The sequence below is a fragment of the Garra rufa genome, chromosome 2, assembly GCF_049309525.1.
Source record: "Garra rufa chromosome 2, GarRuf1.0, whole genome shotgun sequence".
In the NCBI taxonomy this organism is placed as follows: Eukaryota; Metazoa; Chordata; class Actinopteri; order Cypriniformes; family Cyprinidae; genus Garra; species Garra rufa.
The window spans coordinates 30588906-30612227 of NC_133362.1; the positions used below are offsets into that span (position 1 = coordinate 30588906).

At 35.2% G+C, this 23322-nt stretch overlaps 1 protein-coding gene across 1 annotated transcript in view; it reads left to right on the forward strand.

Moving 5' to 3' along the window:
• lrpprc (leucine-rich pentatricopeptide repeat containing) overlaps window positions 1–23322 on the forward strand; it is an 82722-nt gene that overhangs the window by 52623 nt on the left and 6777 nt on the right. The window contains exons 26-34 of the mRNA XM_073834080.1: window positions 7707–7775; window positions 7866–7956; window positions 8075–8217; window positions 8361–8532; window positions 8730–8856; window positions 11270–11358; window positions 11465–11666; window positions 14271–14401; window positions 15538–15653. Of these exons, the coding sequence (XP_073690181.1) occupies window positions 7707–7775; window positions 7866–7956; window positions 8075–8217; window positions 8361–8532; window positions 8730–8856; window positions 11270–11358; window positions 11465–11666; window positions 14271–14401; window positions 15538–15653 (1140 nt within the window). The remainder of the gene's footprint in view (window positions 1–7706; window positions 7776–7865; window positions 7957–8074; window positions 8218–8360; window positions 8533–8729; window positions 8857–11269; window positions 11359–11464; window positions 11667–14270; window positions 14402–15537; window positions 15654–23322) is intronic.

The window sequence follows — 23322 nt, forward strand, 5'->3', positions numbered from 1 at the left end:
ATGTATGTATGTATGTATGTGTGTATATATACACACACACACACACACACACACACACACACATATAAATATGTTTTCAGGAAATATGATAATAGACAGCTAGGAATATCATTGTGGCTGTAGAAATGATCGTTGTAGGTATTTATAGAATATTTTAATAAGTTGGACTATCAAATATTAAAACTAAAAAATAATTATGCATAAAACATGCGAGTTATTTTATTTTGATGTTGTATTTATTTATTTGTTATTTTATTAATTTCGTTTTTTGTTAATTGTGATCTATTCATTTTAAAAGGGAAATTTTATGTTAAAATTATGACCAGTGCCATTTCTTTTAAATCTTTGTGCTTAGGATATCATGACCATTTACCTTTTCCATTTTTTCCCGCAAATGCCATTTTTCATCTTGTAATTCTGACTTTTTTTTTCTGAGTTTTTATTTTGTAATTCCCGACTTATTTCTCGCAAATGCAAGTTATCTCGTAATTTCGACCTTTTTCTCGCAATTGCGAGTTTTATCTTGCAATTCTGACCGTTTTCTCACAAATGCTAGTTTTAATCTTGAAATTTTCTCGTAGTTGCAAGTTTTTATCTTGTAGTTCCGGCTTTTTTTCTAGCAATTACGAGTTTTTTTTTTTTTTTTTTTTTTTTTTTTTTTAAATCTCGTAATTTTGACCTTTTTTTTCTTGCAGTTGCTAGTTTTTATCTTGTAATTCTGACTTTTTCTCACAATTGCGAGTTTTTATCTCGTAATTCTGACTTTTTTTTCTTGTAAATGCCAGTATCTCGTAATTCTGAGTTTTCTTGCAAATACAAATTTTTTTTCATTCTGACTTTTCTTGCAAATTTGTTTTTATTTTGCAATTCTGACTTTTTTTTCTCACAAATGCAAGTTTTATCTTGTAATTCTGACTTTTGTCTCGCAATTGCGAGTTTTTATCTCGTATTTCTGACCTTTTTCTCGCAAGTGTGATTTTTCTCGTTATTCTGACTTTTTCCTCACAAATGCAAGTTATGAAGTGCATTTTTGAGGTGGAAAAAAGACTAGTTCTCAGAATTGCAAGTTTATGTCTTGCAATTTTGACTTTATAACTCGTAATTGCGAGTTTATATCATGCAGTTCTAAGAAAAAGTCAGATTTGCGAGTATATTTTACAATTCTTTCTTTTTTCTTGCAATTGAGTTCACGCAATTGTGACTTCATTTCTGAGAAAAGTCACAATTGCCAACAAGTCAGATTTGTGAGTTTATATCTTATAGCTCTGACTTTTTCTTGCAATTGCGAGTATTTCTCTCAATTCTGACTTTTTTTTTCTCGCAGTTGTGAGTTTGTGTCTCGCAATTCAGACTATTTTTCTAGAATTGCATGGTATAAACTCACAATTGCAAGAAACAAAAGTCAGAATTGTTAAAAAAAAAAAAAAAAAATTTTTATTTTTTATTCAGTGGCAGAAACAGGCTTCCATAGTCTTAGATATTATTTTGCATCATAATTTATATAGTTATAGTTTTTTGTTTTTAAGTACAACTTTTCAGGTTAATATTCAGATTTAATTGGAAATTATTAAATTATTTGGGAGGGGAAAAATAAAAAATCTACAATGCCTAAAGTGTTTTTGGCCATAACTGTATACATATGTTTTCAAGAACTGTTATATTAGATTTACTGACAAATTTTGCAATAATAGTTGGAAAGTTATGGAATCAGAAAAGCATCTGTTCAAAGTACAACTGGCAGCAGAACTTCCTCTCCGTCTCAGTACTGTGAAGTTTTCAGACACATTTCAGATGGATTTTCGATGCATGTGTAGACGTCTTCAATTGTCTGGAGAGATTGAGCATGTCTCTGTTCTCACATCAGGCCCTTCAGCGAACGCTCTGTCCGGGAAGTAACTGATTTTGAGACGCTTGACGTGTTTTGAGCGCTTCGTCCAGAATGGGTCTTTCGGGGATATCTTTAGGCTGTGCTCTGTCTTGTTCTTTCAGAAGACAGCATCTCATGAGTCTACACTTCCATTGCAAAACAGCTCTGACAAAGCCATTTAGATGTTCAATTAGCCAACTGCTCTAATATGACACCACTCAACTCCCTCAGTGCTGCCATGTGGGAGTGCGGCGAAATGTTAGGACCAGTCAAACCACTTCTTGCTGGTTTATCATGCAATGTCTTTGTCTGAGGTTGTTTTACCTTTCTTTTATTCTTGTCTTTTGCATCTGTCCTCCACAAGCCCTCATCTCTGCTAATTCTGTTGTATCGTTGTCAGTATGGATAAAAAATAAGCTTAAGCTTGGATATTACAGATCCATCAGTCAGGGGCTTTTAACCAAGAAAATATCCAGTGTCTGCAGATCTAGAGAATGCCATTTGGCTGTATTTTTCATATATGCACCAGATTATTGCAATTCTTCTGGGACATTATGTTAGCCGATAAGCTATCAATGGTCACCTTAGGATACAGCGATCTCAAGCAGCTTTGACTTCCATTGTTTTGAGAGGTTAATTTGGGATGCAAGTTAAAATCCCTCTTAAAGCATTTGCTTGATTTTTCAGAAACTTACTAATCCACTAGCGCTCTTATCTTAGGACATCCACCAGTGTCATATGAGTTTAAAATCATTCATGTTGCATGACTAAAACACAGTACAGTTTATATGTCTGTTAAATTGGTGAGTACCTCATAGGTAGCCTCAAGGTAGTTTTGAACCAATACACAAACAATATTCAGAGAAAAGTCGCTTTCGTTGTGGTTAACCCAAAAATATTTGTTTGTGTTGTTAACTGGACCGATTTGTATATCGATGGACTAATATATTAAACAGGTGACACATTAGCTGCTATTTGGAAGTGTTATTTCAGTATTATTTATGTACAGTACTGCTAAACTAGTTTTTATTCTCATTTTGAATTAGCTGTATTTTTATATTTTTATTTTCATTGTAATTTTAGTTTTATGTGCTATATTAGTTTTTATTAATATTTTGAGTTGGCTGTATTTTAATATTTTAGTTTTCATTTGAATTTGTTTTATGTGCTATACTAGTTTTTATTCATATTTTGAATTGGCTGTATTTTTTTTTTTGTTTTCATTTAATTTTAGTTTTATGTGCTACACTAGTTTGTTTAATTTTATGTGCAATACTAGTTTGTATTCATATTTTGAATTAGCTGTATTTTTAGTGTAGTTTCATTTTTTAATTTTATTTCTATGTTCTCTACTAGTTTTTATTCATATTTTGAATTGGTTGTATTTTTTTATATTTTTAGTATTTATTTAATTTTAGTTTTATGTGCTATATTTGTTTTTATTCATATTTTGAATTGGCTGTATTTTTATATTTAATATTTTTAGTTTTAATTTAATTTTAGTTTTATTGATATTTTGAATTAGCTTTTTAAATTTTAGTTTCATTTTAATTTAATTTTCCTTTTCATTTTAGTTTAATGTGCTATACTTGTTTTTATTCATATTTTAAAAGAATTAGTTGTTTTTTATAATTTTAGTTTCATTTTAATTCTAGTTTAATGTGTTATACTTGTTTTATTCATATTTTAAATTAGCTGTATTTTTTATATTTTTAGTTTTAATTTAATTTTAGTTTTATGTGCTATATTAGTTTAATAAATTGTATGTATGTACTAGTTTTTATTTATATTTTGAATTGGCTTTATTTATATTTTTAGTTTTAATTTAATTTTTGTTTTATGTGCTATACTAGTTTGTTTAATTTTATGTGCAATACTAGTTTTTATTCATATTTTGATTTGGTTGTATTTTTTACATTTTTAGTATTTATTTAATTTTAGTTTTATGTGCTATATTTGTTTTTATTCATATTTTGAATTGGCTGTGTTTTTATATTTTGAATTTTTTAGTTTTATGTGCTATACTAGTTTTATTGATATTTTGAATTAGCTTTTTAAATTTTAGTTTCATTTTAATTTTAGTTTATTATGTGCTATACTAGTTTAATTAATTTTGTGCAATACTAGTTTGTATTCATATTTTGAATTAGCTGTATTTTTTTGTATCTTTTTAGTTTCATTTTAATTGTATTTTTATGTGCTATACTAGTTTTTATTCATATTTTGAATTAGCTGTATTATTTATATATTTAGTTCATTTTAATTTTAGTTTTATGTGCTATACTAGTTTTTATTTATATTTTGAATTGGCTGTATTTTTTATGTTTTTCGTTTTCATTTAATTTTAGTTTTATGTACTATACTAGTTTAATTAACTGTGTACTAGTTTTATTCATATTTTTAATTGGCTGTATTTTTTATATTATTAGTTTTAATTTAAGTTTAGTTTTATGTGCTATACTAGTTTTATTCATATTTTGAATTTACTGTATTTTTTGTATATTTTTAGTTTCATTTTAATTTTAGTTTTATGTGCTATACTAGTTAATTAATTTTATCTGCAATACTAGTTTGGATTCATATTTTGAATTAGCTGTATGTGTAGCATCTTTTTATTTTATTTTGATGTGCTATACTAGTTTTTATTCATATTTTGAATTAACAATTTTTTGTATTTTTTTGTTTAATTTTAATTTTAGTTTTATGTGCTATACTAGAATACTAGAATATACTAGAATAAACTAAGAATAAATAGAAGTAGAATAAAGTAATTAATAGAAAAAAAATAGTATAATTGCACTTTAGTTTATTTTTTTAAATTAATAAAACAAATATATTATTTTTGATTTAGATAAAAAAGAGTGTTAAATAAAAATACAATAATTTTTTGTAATATTTACATTTGAATTTTTTTTTTTTAAATCATTTTCGTACCTAAAATTAGCTATCTTTTTTGGTGGGTTGCCAAGTAAGTACCAGTATGTGCACTGCCTGTTTTAGCGGTTTAGTGGTTTTAGCAATTAGGTGTTGCTGGATATGTATTAAATTTTAGTTTGTTTTATTTAAATTTTATTACTTGTAGGTCAATATTGTAAGCTATTTCTACTATATAATCTTGAAGTCTTGATTGTCAGGTGTATTTGATTAGAGTTGAATAGGCCTCTGAATAGTTGCTATTAGTCATTGAAAACAAAGCTTTCAGTCAGATCTTTCTACACCTGGTAGTTACAATAGTTTCATACCTCTGAATTCCCCCCACTATAAACTCTCTAAAAGTTGGTGTTTAATGGTGGCTCGTCGAGCATCCTTGTGCTTGACAGGTCAAAAGCCCCACTCGTTCTGTGGAGCGTTTTCCACGCTTCCTCTCTTCCATCCAGAGCCTGATAATTAAAAACACTGATATCTAAGTAGCATTAGCAGACACAGAGCTCTACTCCACTCTCTAATAGAAACTTTAAGTGCAGTGATGGAGTGCTGGTCAGGTGATTGTGCTGTCTATAATTGTCAGATTATTAATAATGGCCGTAATTAAGTGAAATGCTGGTTAAGGTTTTGGTGTAATTAAAATGGTTGTCACACCATGTGTGACCTGTGTTTGAGAGAATGATGGCATCTTCAGCGTGATGAGGGCTGTTTTTGCTCAAAGGTCTGAGTGAATGGAGAGCTTTTGTTTACTGTAACTTTGCGAAGGCCATAATCCTCACAAACACCATGTGGTTTTTTTGTTTCGTTTTGTTTGTTTCTATAATTGTTATACAACATTACATTACCTGACAGAAGTTTATATAGATGTATATCCAAAAATATAATAACAATGTTGTGAACTGCTAAGATTTTCGGGACTTATTTTCTACGCTTATTTTCTATGTAGAAAATGATCACTGGCCAGAAATGACAGTAGGTAGATTGCTTAAAAAGCTGGTTACTAGTTAATATTTACAGTATTTTTATGAAAATCTTGATTTAAAGATTGCGTGCGTGTGCGTGTGCGCGTGCGTGTGCGCGTGCGTGTGTGTGTGTGTGTGTGTGTGTGTGTGTGTGTGTGTGTGTGTGTGTGTGTGTGTGTGTGTGTGTGTGTTTGGGTCAAATAAATGTGAGTGTGTGTTGATTTGCTCTTCTGTATAGGAAGATTGGAGGTGGGGGTGCTCATCATCCTGGATTTACTTAAGGGAAGATTTGCCCCACAGGGCTTTATGCATCAGGCCCCAGGGGCTGCTTCTACATTTATAGCAACACAGAAAAGACTAGGACTGTGTAGCGGTTCAATTTTGGTCTTATTTGCTAAGCAGATTAGGCTTGAGGAAGGCTGGAGTGATTTTGAACTTGGCCTGGAGGCTGATTTGCTGCAGAGTAATTCTGTTTGCTGCTGATGCAATATCTGCAATAAGAGGAGAGACAATGTGAATTTAGACGTGTGTGTGTGTGTGTGTGTGTGTGTGTGTGTGTGTGTGTGTGTGTGTGTGTGTGTGTGTGTGTGTGTGTGTGTGTGTGTGTGTGTGTGTGTGTGTGTGTGTGTGTGTGTGTGTGTGTGTGTGTGTGTGTGCATATCTGTGTGTGAAGATTCTCATTTACTGTTGGTGGACCAGACGTCATGATTCAGTGCTCATAAGAGAAATAAGCATATTCCTATCAAATAATTATGTTGTACTTGTAGATCTATATTCTGTTTATACCACCCCCAATATTGTTTAGTTTTGTGTATTTTGTGTTGTTGTTGTTGACGGCAAATTTTTTTGGTTTAGTTTTGATTTAGTTTGCTTTTGCTTTTTGTTTGGTGTTTTGTTTGTTCTTTGTTTTGGTTTAGATTTTTTGTTTTTGTTTGTTTTGGAACTGTTTTGATTTTGTTTGCTTTGTTCTTTTTGTTTTTGTAGTGTTTGTTTTGTGATTTGGTTTTGTTAGTTTTTTGTTTTGTTCTTGTAGTTGTTTTTGTTTTGGCAGTGTTTTGTTTTGGTGTTTTTGTAGTGTTTTTGTTTGCTTTTTTATTTGTTCTTTTTGTTTTATATTTTTTGTTCTTTGTTTTGTTTGTGTTTTGACTTTGTTTTTGTTGTTTGCCTTTTTGTTATATGTTTTGTTTTTGTTTTCGTAGTGTTTTGTGATTTTTGTTTTGTTTTGTTTGTTTAGATTTTTTAATTGTAATTTTTAATTGTTTAATGTTTTGTTCCATGTGTTTTGTGTTTTTTGTTTTGTGTTTTGATTAGATTTAATTTGTTTTGGTTTGCTCTGTTTTGTAGTGTTTTGTTTTGTATTTTGGTTTTACTTGTTTTGGTTTTGTTTGTTCCTATTTTTGTTTAGTTTTTTTGTTTTATGATTTGGGGGTTTTAATTATTTTTGTTTGTTTGGTGTTTTGTAGTGTTTTTTACAGTTTGTTAGTTTTTTTTTTTTTGGTATTCTGTTTGTTTTTTGTATGGTTTTGTAGTGTTTTTTGTTTTGTATTTTGGGTTTATTTGGTTTTGTTTGGTGTTTTATTTGTTGTGTTGGTTTTATAATTTTCTTTTGTTTTTATAGTTGTTGTTTTTGTTTGTTTGGTGTTTTCTTTGTTTTGTAGTGTTTTTTGTTTTATTTAGATTTTCTTGTTTTGTTTTTTGTTGTTTGCTTTTTGTTTGGTGTTTTCTTTGTTATTTTTTTGTTTTGGTTTTGAGTTATGACCTGGGTATAACTTGACCAGTTAGTGAATTTTACGTTTTAACTTTGTATACTTTGTATTAACTTTGATATCTCTTTTTTCATGATTGTACATGCTCACTATTTCCCTGCACATCAACCCTTTGATACTATAAGTGCAGTGTTTGTGTCTGTTTAATTTGTTGAGATCTCATACATTTTCTTTACCAATGTGCAGACTCCTGGTCTAAGGGCACGGCCAACCCGCCTGCAGTGGTTTGCGGAGAAATGCATTGCAGCCCAACAGGTCAGTGTTTCTCTATCGTTCTGTCTGGAAAAAGTGATTTGCTATAGATCAATTGAGTGTGTATCACTGTTTGAATCTCTCTTTCCCCAGATGGAGACCCTTGAGAACATGGTGGACATGACTGTCAAGCTGTTCGAGTGTGACAGAGATGACATGTACCACTATTTGTTACGCCTCTGCAGTAAGTCTCGTGTGTTGGAGCTAAGATTGAAAACCGTGGATGAGCGTAATGATGACTTTGCACTGACGTTTTCTTCTTTTTTTATTTTTTATTTTTTATTTTTTTTTCTCCTTGTCAGAGGAGACCAATGACTGGCGCAAGGCCGAGGCAACCTGGATGAAAATGCAAGAGGAGAATTTGGCTCCAAGAGAGAGGACCCTGCGTTTGCTTGCTGATATTCTTAAAAACAATGACAAGGAGGTGCCTTTTGAAGTGCCTGAGGTAAAAGAGCCCACTCAGTGCCCCGATACATTCAGTCTTTATTGTTCTGCTTCTCCAAAAAGCTCTATACAATGTGAAAACCTTGAATGAATTAAACCTGAAGCATTACAGTGTGTTGATGTTGTTTTATGTTTTATGTGTAGGTGTGGTTTGAGGAGGGCAAAGGTCAGCCTGAGATGTTCTTGGAGCAAGAGGTCAAATCTAACCCAGTGTTTCGGCCTCGTAAAGGTGTTGCTGCTTCACCCTCTAATGAGGCCACGGTTGATGACTACAAACGTAAAGTCCTGTCTCTTTGCAAGAAGGGCAAAACTCAAGGTTAGTTCTCTATGTAACTTTTTTGTTTGTAGACAAATAATGAGTGAGTACATCATGAAACAATCTTTCCTTAAATCACTGTGTTAAGCCATAGATTAATTTTCAGGATGGTGACCAGGATGGTCATGTGCATTATTATCTGTAGTGGTCTGAGTTGAATTTGTGTAGTCTTTAACCCTGTTGTTTCTATTCCTCAGAGGCTTATGACATCCTGAAGGAAGCAGATAGCAGGAACGTGGTCCTCGGCCCTGCTCAATTTGATATTGTCATCAAAGCCCTCCTGGCCCAAGGCAACATTGAGGATGCTATGAGTGTCAAGAACATGTGAGTCTGTCTATGCGGATCTAATATCTCTGCATTTGCATGGTGAAGATGTTCAAATAGCAGGTTGCTAAATTACAGGTTTTAAGGTCACGGACCTTAGCTATTGTATCCGATTTTGCAGTATCTTCTTGAATTGAAATGGATGAATGCTGATAAGCTCCTTCTAGCTGGACCCCCACACACACATACATGTCTTACGGTTTAAGCCCTTTTAGAGTTACTAGATAATCTCTGAGTTCTCAGAAGAGCTTGACAAGATGCAAAAATGACAGTCCTTTGCCGATTAGTAATAGATCTCTGTGTTGTATTAGTATTTGCGCTGATCTTTGATATATCCATTAAGCTCTGATGTTTTACTAGGTCGTATTATATGTCTGATGATATATCCTCATGAAAGAAAGCCATTGCCAGTTTCGCCACTATAATCTTGTGAATGCTTTCAGGAAGCATTCAGAAACGTCTATGTACCAGGCTATCACGCCATAGTCATTGCAGTGGGTGTTAACTGACCCTATTCATGGACTTTTAGTGAATGTACACAACATGATCTCCTACTGTATTACACTATAGCTTTTGATGTTGCAATGGTACTTTAAAAGCTCTATCTATATACAACCAAGAAGTTTTTTTTAACAGTAAGATTTTTAATGTTTTTTTTTTAAGAAGTCTCTTCTGCATGCATTTATTTGATCCAAAATACAACAGAAGCAGTAATATTGTGAAGTATTTTTACTATTTAAAATAACGGCTTTCTATTTGAATCTATGAAAATGTAATTTATTCCTGTGATCAAAGCTACATTTTCAGCATCATTACTCCAGTCTTTAGTGTCACATGATCCTTCAGAAATCATTCTAATATGCTGATTTGCTGTTCAAGAAACATTCTTAGTAGTTATTATTTTTATTAATATTTAAAAGTAATTTTTGATTACTTTGATCAATAGAAAGAGCCTAAGATAATCATTTATCTGAAATAAAAAAGCTTTTGTAATGTTGTACGCTATTCCATTTAGCTTGGAGACAGTATATTTATTTTTTATTTTGGGGAAAGAAATTAATACTTTTATTTAGCAAGGATGCTTGAAATTTCTGAAGGATCATGTGACTGGAGTAATGATGCTAAAAATTCAGCTTTGAAATCACAGGAATAAATTACATTTTTTTTATATATGTTTCCAAAAAGAAAGCAGTTATTTTAAATAGTAAAAATATTTCAAACGTTTACTGTTTTTGCTGTACTTTGGATTAAATAAAAGGCTTGGGAAGCAGAAGAGACCTCTTTAAAAACATAAAAAATCTTACTGTTCAAATACTTTTGACTCTATATCTATATCTTGGTCTATATCTATATATATATTTATACAACAGTTTTTTTTTCTGGTCCTTGAATCTGATTAGCTCAGAGAAGTGCGATATTCTAGTGATATCGGAACTGTTTTCACTGTTTGAATGTTTATCAATCCTCTTGAGGTATTTCTCACAGCGAGTGTCATGGCAGAAACAAAAATCCACTTTTATTTTATAATGTTATAATGTTTTTATAAAAGTAAAAAATAAATGTGCTTGTTTAGACCTCAAATATGCGGTTTGTTAATAAAAATAACGTCTATTTGAAAATTTGCTTCTGCGTTTTCAAAGATGTGAGCTTCAGGGTGTCAACGGCTGTTCAGCGCTCATTAACCCGCTGAGAACAGCCTTACCTCGGCCAGTTCCTCTGGAGCTCTAATGTCCCTATAGAGGTTAAACACTCCTGCCGTCAAACTGTTTTAAAAAAGCAATATGCGATATGGCCTATGACTACCCGTGTGATATTGCTCATATATAAACACGACAATACAGAAAACAAGTTATATCTTTTACTTTTAATAATAATGGCCAGTATATTGAAAACCATATGCAGTGTGTTTATTGTATATAAAGTAAGTGTGTGTGGTGGTCTTCACGCAGATGTTTGGCAGGACGTTGGTCTTGGCCAGCGGGGTACTTTAAGGACAGATTAAGGGGATTGGGAATGGAAGAGAGAAGCGAGGGATGGGATTGTCCAGCACTTAGAAGACTAGACGAGAGTAAGAAGGACAAGGATTTTCTTAGGATTGATAAGAGTAACTCTAACTCTGGTCGCTGGGCCAATCTGCCGTGTGAGCCGCTGTTGGCCGGTCACTGTTGAGATAAGAAACGGCGGCCGATGCTCAATTGGGCGGCCGGATTAATCTGGCCAGTGAGGGTAATAAAAAAGAAGACTTTGAGGTTTAAGTGACGAATGAGGGGAAAACGTGGAAGGTGGATACAGATTTGGTGGATTTGTTCAGTCTTATACACATGCATGTGCACACACAAATACAGCTTTGGTACGCACTTTCATAAACTACAAATGTGTTCAACCAATACCCATCTTTCTTTTTTCTTCTCAGTGCCACTAATCGTGTTCCTGAATTCGGTTTAAGTGACAATGCCAACAACCTCCTCATCATCTCTCAGGTGAAGAAATGCCAGATGAAAGGTCAGTAGAAACGTTAATCTGTTCTCCATGTTACTGTGGAACGACCACATTTCTTCAAGTGCTTTGTTATATTAAACCTCTCCACATGTTTTCCCCCTGCTCACAGATGCCGTTGACACTCTTAAGGGCATGTTAAAGGCTGACCAGGTGCCCAGTCGGCTGGCCCTCACTCGACTGGTCCAGAGTCTCGCTAGTGAGGGAAACACACAGGGCATCCAGGACGTGGAGGCCATGGTGAAGACTTTAGGCTCCATCGACATATCCAGCATGTTGTTTGTCAACAATACTGCTCTCTCTCATATTAAAAAGTAAGTATTTTCTTAAAAGATTAGTTCACTTCTAGAATAAAAATTTCCTGATCGTTTACTCGTCATCCAAGATCTTTTGAGGAAAACATTTCAGGATTTTTCTCCATATAGTGGACTTCAATGGGGATCAACTGGCTGAAGGTGGAAATTGCTGTTTCAATGCAGCTTCAAAGGGCTCTACAAGATCCCAGCCGAGGAATAAAGGTCTTATCTAGCAGTTGGTCATTTCATTAAAAAAAATACAAATTTAGTTCTTTAATATGGAGTTAGTTCTTTGTCTGTTTACTCTGGTACAAAAAGGCATGGTAGTGCGAAAAACTGCTTCATTTTCTCCTCCAACTTCAAAGTCATCTGACATTGTTTTACCATTTTTGTAAAGGGTGTTTTCTTTGCACGTTCTCTTTGTAAACACTAGTGTGGTACTTATGCCTACATCACGCTTGACCTTTCCAACAGGATTACGTAATGTGTGAGATGAGCATTTGTGGTTAAAAAGTATATACATTTATTTATTTTTTTAGAAATTTATCAATCGTTTCACTAGATAAGACCCTTATTCTTCGGCTGGGATCGTGTAGAGCCCTTTGACGCTGACCTTTAGCCCGTTGATCCCCATTGATTTCCTCAAAAACCTTACATTCTTTTCAACTGAAGAAAGACAAGAACATCTTGGATGACATGAGGGTGAGTAAATTATCAGGAAATTTTAAATGCAGTACCTCGAATGGTGCAGCTTGTTGATGAAAGATATTGTTTTACTTTGAGTGATTTGAATTACAATTCATACTTGATAGTAAATAAAACTGTCAAATTTAATAGACTTACTCTACTGTTCAAAGGTTTGGAGTCAGTAGAATTAGTTTAATGTTTTTTTTTTTTAATTCTCTACAAGATTCAGAAGATCTCATTGGCTCAGCTACAAGAGCGGCTCACAATACTTGAGATGAGCAGTCATTCAGATGTTTCTAAAGTGCATGCACAGTTAAATTAAATGCAGCTAAAATTGGCACCACATACCTGGCAACTGGAAGGGAAGGAGATGACACTGAGGTTAAGACTGTGATTGACTATAACAAAGACTTGATTATAGATGTATTATCTCAGAAACTCTGAACCACATGCTCAGTGTTTCTAACAAAGGGAGCACTAGCAAATAGTCTGGCGAAAGAGATTAGATTGTACCAGCACAAACTTTTCTTGGTTATTTTTGTGAAAACAAATTCATGAAAAGAACAATGAAGCACCCTTGTTTCAGTAAATAGCATTAAATGTGACCTTTCAGTGCTTTGACCTTGGGTAGAAATTGGTGTCATCAAAGGTTTGTTGTGCTACAACGGACCTTTTCCTCACACCTCAATTTCATCTTCCTGCTCTTTCATCTTACCTTTCCTCCACCCCTCTCCACCCATTATTATTAAAGGCTCAAATCTGCTGTGATGGCTATGACTATGTAGTCTGAATAATTCACAATGGGCCGCACTAATGTGGTGCCCGGGTTCCGGAGCCCCCATCTCGCCTCTTAACCAGTCAGTTTGTCTCAGCCGCACACAGCACACGTGTCACTGTTGTTTAGGTCCGCCTGGGGGGGTCAGAGTTCACCCCGACAGGACGAAGCTGAGCAAACGGGAAGCCGCCCAATCAGCCGTGAGGAACACTTTGCTCTTCCTCTGTCCTACGCTGTCTTAAGACTTTGGGAATGGCGAGAAATGACAATCTGTGGCTGGGCTGGGAATATTAATGTGGTCGATGAAAGTTTTATGCCCTTACTGTTCTGTAAATGAAGTTTGGGGAGGGAGGGGAGACAGCAATGGAATGGAAATTTTCACATGGCTTGCTTTCTTCTGCCTGCCTTTATTTAGTTATACTCTTTGAACTAAAGTTATCTCATTTGGATGCAAGAAAGTGCCATGTCTGAATCTATATTCTGGTCCCTAAAGATGGCCTACAACGGTGCCTTGCAAAAGTATTCATTCATTCATTCATTCATTTTTGCACGTTTTATGTTGCTGCCTTTTGTGACACTGTTTTAAATTACTTTTTTCCACATCAGTCTACAATTTATGCACCATAATGACAAAGCACAAATAGAATTGTCATAAATTTATTAAAAATAAAGAACTGAAATAAGTACATTGCATAAGTACTATTTGCAAAGATGTTTGCCATTTATGGTGTATGGAGTGTATATCGATGTGGGAAAAAATAATTTAAAGCAGTTAAACATAAAGTAGCAACATAACAAAATGTGGAAAAAAAATGAATGGGGTGTAAATACTTGCGCAAGACACTGTAAGTCTAAAACAAATTGTCACACCAGCCATGGGAATTATTAATCGTTCATGTCCGCTGCACAGATGTGTGGTATGAGTTTAATGCTGAAGGTTAAGGCATGGGTTTTCATCCAGGCCTCATTTTGAAGGTACTGAAGGCAACACATGGAGAAAATTCATAACATAGAATTTCCTCAGATTTTTGTTTGCATGTGTTTTTTTTTATTTTTTTTTATTGGATCCCTAACAAAGTTAGTGGAGTGTTTTTGGCTCTATAAAAGGGTTTGTTTAAATCATTAACACCAAATATGAACTCTCTTTTCTTCCTCTGCAGTGAGGAGCTTGACAGTGCGGTGGAGCTGTTGGAGTCCTTTTATCTCCAGAACACAGAGAATCAGAAATCCAGTATTTCTTTTGTCTTCCGCAAAGTTCTAGAGGCCAACAATGATGCTGTGCTAGATAAATGTAAGACCCACACACCACTTATTCATTGATATCAGTGGTTCTCAACCAGGGAGGCTTAGCAAACGTCCAACGCCTCCAACAAAATGTTAAAAAAATTGTGCCTTTAGGGATACAACAACATGTCTTTTACTGTAAAATGTAGAAGAAAACCCTATGTTGTTTAAAAAAAATCCACATTGTTTTATACATATTTTAGACTGTGGGGGCGCTATTATTCCAATTACATAAAATGGTTGCACTCTGTGAGCTACTGGCGCTGCCTGGTGCTATTTTTACCGCAACACAACTTGGAAAATACAATACTGATAGAATGCCACATTGTGCAGCTTTTGGTTGTAATTTTCAGTCGAAGGGCAACAAGAAAAGTAAGTTTTCACTGCTTTCCTTGCAATAAGAAGAGGAGAAAAGAATGGGAAGATGCCTGTGGACGAATAAAACTTCCTGAAGACCCGCGTCTTTGTTCTCTCCACTCACCCTGATGCTTTTGAGGCTTTTAGTAGACCACAGCTATTGAAAGAGTTACAAATGGCAGAGACAAGAAACGCTAGATGCCATCCTGGCAGGATGTAAACATGTTGATGCTTGTCATGACATCGCAGCCACTGAACAAGTTTCTCAGCACAGATTTCACTTGATATCCGGGGGCATTTAGGCTCCTTGTGGGGAAAATTGATGGTACAGCATTTGGATTAAGCCTAAGCTTATATTCTTCGCCACCTGTTAGCATTTTCAGTAACTGTGTTCATCGTATCAGTATTTTATTTTCCGAGTTGTGATGTGGTAAAAGTAGCAACAGGCAGTCCAGTAGCTCACCGAGTGCAACCATTTTCATCAAAATAATGGCGCCCCTCATAGTTCAACGTTTGTTTATAACAATGTGGATTTTGGTAACACTTTGTTAAAGTCGTAAATAGAAAATATACTTACAAGGCTGAAAAGCCTTTGATTGGAATTCTTGAATCAAAAAGGTTGAGAGCCACTGATACACAGCTGTTTTTTTGAGTACTTCTGAACTGACTTCTAGCCGTGTTTGTGAGTTTCTGGATAGAAGAAACATTACAGCACCTGCTGATGTGTTGTAACATAGTAATCACTGTCGAAACATGTGATTGATTGACATCTCTCTCTACGTCCAGTGAGTGCCATGGCGGAAAGGCTCTGCAATCACTTTGCCTCCTACAGAGCCGCTACAGACCTCTTCCTGACTTACTTAGACACGGGCAGGACAGAAGAGGCCAGGTTCCTCCTGCAGGTACCGTCTCTCACAAACCAAGATATGCATGAGGACTTGTGACCTTGCTAAATTGCTGAATCTAATTTGAGTTGGTATTGGAACTAGCTGACCCTGTCGCTACCTACAATTCCATCTCCAGCGATCGCTGCTCTTTTTGACCTCTCCCCGTCTCATATTTTAATCATTCAGTCGTTTTTTGCGCGCTTAGATACTCTTGTTCAAGTAAGATCTTTCCTCTCCCTCTTTCAAAAAGCACTTTAGTGAGTTGAGGAACAAAATGGCTGCATTAAGGTACAACTAAACCCAGGAGTGAGTAAAATCCTTTGAGATGTCGAAATAACAGGAAGCTTTGCTTCACGGCGTCCCTGAGATGGAATGCTAAATATCAAAAGACGATTTTACAGAAAGTCTTAGATCAGCATGTTCAGTTTGGTCATGTTCGCCATGTTGTAGGTGTCGTGAATCACATTAGAGAATAACTCTCAGGAGTGAAACTGCTGGGCTGCAGTTTTAATTGCTCTGATTGTCCACCTCAGACTCAATTCATTTTAATATAGCAGCCTTTTAAAAGCCTCCCAGACCCCTCAGCTTTTAATTCAGCAGATGCAAGAGAAACACACAGCTTGTAATTAGGCATGGGCCGATATAAGATTCTGACGGTATGATAACCTTGAATAAAAAATATCACGGTATTGTAATTACTGCTCTACAATGTTATATTTAAATGTCTGGGTAAAAAAAACAATTTTATTTTTTTTTAACTAAAACAGTATATTTTATTTTAGGAAACATTAGAACATTTTGTAACATGGAACATCAGGCAAAATAATTAAAATAAATAATTGAATCTTCTTAATTAAATTAAAGTTAAGTCACTTGTGTGAGCCTAAGCCTGCAGCTCAACAATAATCAACAAAATAAAATTTTCAAAAACAAATCCTTCTTAATAGAAAAAATGCAATCACTAATCAAAGCAAAAATATGACCATTAGTGACAGTTCCAAAAATAAACAAACACTCAAAGACACGTGAGAGCCAGCGAGTTTTTTTTTTTTTTTTAACCCCTTAACTGTCACCGTCCCACCTGTGGGACGCTTGGCGCTCTTTTTTTCCGTTGTCCTTTTTCTCTATCAAGTGTTTTAGTAACCATCATAACTTATATATCACTTGAAAGCTTAGAAGCTCAAGAATCATCCTGTGAAAACCATTTTGAAATCGGACATTGCTTTACCATGGAAATGGTACTTTTAAATCGTTTGGCGGTCTCCTCCCCCTTAGCGGTGTCATATTACAAAATGCATTACGGTCTTTTAGAATCACAACTTTTTACAATCTTGACAAAAAACATATCTTTGGAAAGGTCTTAGTCTCAGGATTGCATATTTAGTGGTTATTTTGTGACAGAATGAAAATTTTCTGACTCTTGTGACAGAAAAATGCATAAAAAATATATATGGCATTTGTATGGCACCCAGTGGCTGTTTGTGGTATAACACCCTAAACAAACTTTCACAGGAACCTTCATTTTTTTCCTATCAACTTCAAATTTGGAACATAACTCATTTAGATGTGAGGCTTCAATTTGATATCAAATTTAGGATAAAACCTGTTATGTAAAATATGTATTTTATATAAAATATAATAAATTGTACAGTGCATTTTATTTACGGTAAATTTAAACTTCTATAATTTGTTGATACTTTATTTTTTTGAAAAAATTCCACTTCTGCAATAATCTGCTGGTTGTCTTCTTTAAAAGGAGACCAACCTTAGATCTGTATTCCAAATTGTTCATGAATTATAACAATTGAAGTTTGGATAGTGCACGTTCATGCCTATTTAAAATAAAAACATAATGGTTCATTAAGTTAAGGGGACAGTTAAGGGGTTAATGCCGTGACTTTGAAAAAGTGCACTGTGTAATATTTAAGATGATCTCTAGACAGAGGTGCAATAACTATGTTTTCAGGGGTGCATAAAGACCTTAATGAACCGTTATGTTTTTATTAACTTAGAATTATCAGTTTGCGAAAAAAAACACTGACACAATGATGAACAAGTAACAGTAATATTCACAATAACAAAGTTTTATTGAATGATTAAGTAAATATAATTCCTTAAATTACGTTTTAAAAGAAATCTCACTATTCGTTGCTGTCAAAAAAGGTGAGATTTTAATCCTGTATGTATGGTCTTCCGTAGTTCTGTAAAGTAGTGTTGTCAAAAATATTGATATTTCGATAAATATCGATACTGAAATATCCGAACGATACCGATACTAATTTCCCGAAGTATCGATACTAGCCGAGCTCTCACTTTCACTTCTACACAAAGGCGAGTTTACAAACACCACACGTGACCGCGGTGCCTGTCTCGTCTCATTCAAGTGAATCGAATAGAAAGGAGAGCGCGGCACCCCGCGACCGGCTTTGTTTGATAAAGAGCACAGCAGGAGTGCTATCTGGAAATATTTTGGATATGAAACAAACATGGAAAGCCGAAGTACACAAGCAAGCCAATATTTAAGAGTTGCTACAGAGCAGTGGTAACAAAAGGCGCTAACACCACTAATTTCGCAAAGCACCTGAAAGACAGACACCCGGATCTATATAAAGAAGAACTGTGCTCATTTTAACATTACTGAATCATTAAATAAGATTGCCTATTATTTTGCTGATATGAGTGTTGTCCCGTTTTTTTTTTTTTACCGTAGTTCGTTAATATAAACAGATTGAGGAATCTTAGACGAGTAAATACTTTAACTGCGGTCAAATGTAAATTAACTGTGCTTATTTAACTTTATTAAAAAAAAACATTACTTAAATTCTGTGATTTGTCTTAATGTCTATCCAGTGAGCAACTGAGCATTGTTTTCGTGTGTGATGCACGTATGTTTGCTTGCATGGATCGTTGATTATGAATCCGGCATTAAAATCTGTTCGTCCAATAATGTTAATGTATTAACCAGCCTTTATGAACGAGCAATGCATTTGTTACAGAATATTTGAATTTTTGATAACGGTAGGTAATAAAAATACAACGGATCATGTTAGCACGGTCCAATAAAAAATATTAACAGATATAACTTTGGATTTTAATTGGTTAATTGTATTTGTTAATGTTAATGTAAATTATAGATTAAATTAATTTTTAACTAAGATTAATAAATGTTTTGAAAGTATTTTTCATTGTTTATTCATGTTAACTAACAAATATCTTTTACCATTAACTTAAGTTCTAAGATTAGTTAGTTTAGTTAATTGTGTGGTCTAAAAAGAAAAAGTTTACGACCTACACTACCAGTTGTATTTGAACAGCAAATAAAGTTTGAAGCTCAAACTCAAATGAAGCTAAGAAGCTCATGAGACTGCAGTGCATGCCCGAGTGAGTGAGTGAGTGAGTGAGTGACATTCAGGAGTCGGGGGGTGGGAGTAAAAGAGGTGACTGACACAGGCTGCTCCACACAGCAACAGAGAAAAAAAACTTCACTGCATCACTATTTTTGTTGAATAGATTTTTGTAACTTGACTGGGTTCCGGAGGCAGTTTATAACTTTCGGGAAGCGGAGTTTGATCGGGAGATTATTCCATTAGGGGCCGTTCACATGTAGCGTCTTTTGCGCGCTCAAGTTCATTATTTCTAATGTAGACGCGCGGTATGCGCGCTCATAACGCGGTCGCGACGCGCTCGTTTTTTCCAGGCGCGTCCTCGCCGCATCGAGATAAAAACATCTCAACTTTTCAGAATGCCGCGAGCGCACCGCGGATCATTTGACAAGAACCAACGAATCAGCTTCTTCCTTTCATGGAAAACATTAAAAGCTTAGCCAAGATGGAGGAACAGCCGGTCATAGCTGTTACAGGGATAACAGTTTTTAGGAGCAGAGCTACTGCAAGCGATTTTTAGTTTTGGAAATCCATTTATCCTTTGCTGAAACTTCCACGTCTTCATGGAGAGCGCAGGTTATGGTTGCTTAGCAACGGCAGACGCCAGCGGAGTGCAGGCTACAGTCAGCTACAGAGCGCTTTGGAAAGAAGGAGAAAGCGGCGCGCCTAGTTTTCCATGCGTTTTTAGGCGCGACATGTGAACAGCCCCTTATATGGTACGTTTAAGTTACTCTTTTTGTCATCTTGACAGCAAGATGTAGGCTGGCTAGTAGGGGTGTGCAAAGCAGCCGGTATTTGTATTTGTATTCGAGTAAAATTCAAAATAGGCGTAAAAATAATGAGTGACTGGAATCTATGCTAAGGTTAACTATCCTATAGCCTACATCTTGCTGTCTGCAAAAGACATAGTAACTTAAACGTACCATATAAAGGGCCGTTCACATGCCGCGCCTAAAAACGCATGGAAATGCTAGGCGCGCCCAGAGCTATAGCCATCTCTATGACTGAAGCTGATTCGTTGGTTCTTGTCACATGACCCGCGGTGCGCTCGCAGTATTCAAATACATTGTATGGGTAAAAGTTGAGATGTTTTTATCTCGATGCGGCGCGGATGCGCCTGGAATAAACTAGCGCATCACGAGCGCGTCGCTTCTATTATGAACGCGCATACCGCGCGTCTACATTTGAAATAACGAACCCTACATGTGAACGGCCCCTAATGGAATAATCTCCCGATCAAACTCTGCTTCCCGAAAGTTATAAACTGCCTCCGGAACCCAGTTAAGGTACAACAATCTACTCAACAAAAATAATGATGCAGTGAAGTCTTTTTTCGCTTAGCCTAGTCTTCTCTGTTGCTGTGTGGAGCAGCCTGTGTCAGTCACCTCTTTTACCCCCCACCCCCCGACTCCTGAAAGTCACTCACTCACTCACTCATGAGGGCACGGGACTGCGGTCTCATGAGGAAAAGCAGCTTTTTGATATAACGTTTTTCTTGTTCCAGAATACAAATATTTTTTTTAAGTATTTGTTGAAAATAAGTATTTGTAAAAAACACACTATTTGTGCCTTTCCGAATATCGTATTCGGGTTCGGCTCCACCCCTACTGGCTAGTTAACCTTAGCATAGCTTCCCTCACTCATTATTTTTACGCCTATTTTGAATTTTACTCAAATACAAATACTTTCCCCCCTCAACAAATACAAATACAGATACAGATACCGGCTGCTTTGCACACCCCTACTGTCTAATATAACACCCAGATTTTTAACTGTAGAGGAAATAACAGTACATCCGTCTAGTTGCAAATTGCAGTTTAAGAGATTCTGTGTACTGTTTTTTGGTCCAATAGGTAATATCTCGGTCTTATCTGAATTTAATAGTAGAAAATTATTGGTCATCCAGTCTTTCACATTTTTAACACACTCTGTTAACTTTGCTAAGTTAGAAGTTTCATCTGGTCTTGTTGAAATATATAGTTGAGTATCATCAGCATAACAATGGAAACTAATCCCATATTTCCTAATAATATTACCAAGGGGTAACATGTAAATTGAAAATAGCAGAGGCCCTAGGACAGATCCTTGTGGCACTCCATACTTTACTGGTGATAGCTGCGATGACTCCCCATTTAAATAAACAAAGTGGTAGTGATCGGACAGGTATGATCTGAACCATCGTAAAGCCTGCCCTTGAATACCTGTATAGCTTTGTAATCGAACTACGAGTATGTCATGATCTAAAGTGTCGAATGCAGCACTAAGATCAAGTAAAACTAGCAATGAGACACAGCCTTGATCTGACGCAAGTAGCAAGTAATTTGTGATTTTTACAAGTGCAGTTTCTGTGCTATGATGGGGCCTGAAACCTGAAATTCCTCAAAGAGATTATTATTTTGCAAGGAGCACAATTGAGCAGACACAACTTTTTCCAAAATTTTAGACATAAATGGAAGATTAGAAATGGGTCTGTAATTTGCATTTACATTTCATACGGATTACATAATCTGAGAAACCATCTAATTTGTTTTCCATTTGAATTGGTTAATTTAAAAGTAGAGATCACTCTCTATAGATACATTTTATATAGAGACCGATTATTTTACAAAAGCACAACGTTACGTTGTTATCCTGAATGCACAAAAATAAACAGTCTTTGCAGATTCAAAAAATGTATTGCTTTTGTCTGTATGACCAAAAATTACGGAGTATTTTAAGAGCAAGTGATCGCAACGGCGCCTCCATCTGTCATGCAGTGAGTGCGCTACTATTCAGTTTTCATACAGACACTTGAATAGCACACATTTTTCTTGGTTACATGCCATGTAAAGTTGCTACTACATACATCTTTTAGATGAAACGCCATATTTGAGGTCGATGAATGATCGGTGAGTGCTTGGATGTCCTGCACGATGTCCTGTATTACCACGTAGACTAGCTGTTAACAATCTTGCTCGACTTCACCACTTCCTGTGGATTTTTTTTATGCGACTAAACGGCTAATACAATTTTGGTCGACCAAGCCTCCTCTTGTCGACTAATGGTTAGTCGACTATTTGGGGGCAGCCCTACAAAAATAATGACTTTATTCAACAATACCTTCTCTTCTGTGTCAGTCTTTGATGCACGTTCACAAGAGTACCACTACGCATGCGTATGGTGCTAAGAAAGAGAAAGAATTGTTAAATAAAGTCAATATTTTTAGTTTCTTTGCATACAAAAAGTATTCTGGTAGCTTCACAAATTATGGTTGAACTACTAATGTCACATGGACTATTTTAAGTCCTTACTACTTTTCTGGGCCTTGAACATGGTAGTTGCGTTGCCGTCTATGCCGGGTCAGAAAGCTCTTTAAATGTTTTTAGTTATACTCATCCTTATTCATTGACTAGAAATTGTTCTTTTTGAGTGCAATCTTTATAAAATGTGTTTAAAAATCCTTGTTTAGTAGCAATAGAAATTAGAAAAAATGGAAGGACTGAACATTTTTGAAAACGTTACAGCTCAAATTACAAATGAAGCACAAGTGCTTTATAATACAGGCTTCACAATACTGTTTTGAAGCTTTTAAAGGAGAAGTTCACTTCCAGAACAATAATTTACAGATAATGTACTCACCCCCTTGTCATCCAAGATGTTCATGCCTTTCTTTCTTCAGTCGTAAAGATTTTTTTTTTTTTTTTTTTTTTAGGAAAACATTTCAGGATTTTTCTCCATATAGTGGACTTCTCCTATCAAGAGTAACCTCAAATGCTCTTCTTGTCTTGCTCTGCCTGAACTTCGGTTCAAGTTAGGGTATGTTGAAAAACTCCCATCTTATTTTCTCCCTCAACTTCAAAAATCTTTTCAAAATCATTCTACATTGCTGCAGAAGTACCGACCCAGTGTTTGCAAAGTGAACATTCAAAGATCAAACACCATCAATAAAAAAGATAAAACAGCGATGTAATTTTGAAGTTGAGGGAAAAAATGAGATGGGAGTTTTTCGAGCTACCTGAACTGTCTTGAACTGGAAAAAACTGTTCAGGCAGAGCAAGACAAGATGGGCGTTGGAGGTTAAAAAGTATATAAATTATAATAAAAAATAAAAAAAATGTTCCGCTAGTTAAGACCCTTCTTCCTCAGCTGGGATCGTTTGAAGCTGCATTTAAACAGCATTTTGGAAGTTTAAACTTGGGGCACCATAGAAATCCACTATATGGAGAAAAATCCTGAAATGTTTTCCTCAAAAAAAAAAAAACAATTTCTTCATGACATGAACATTTTGGAAGACAAGGGGGTGAGTACATTGTCTGTAAATT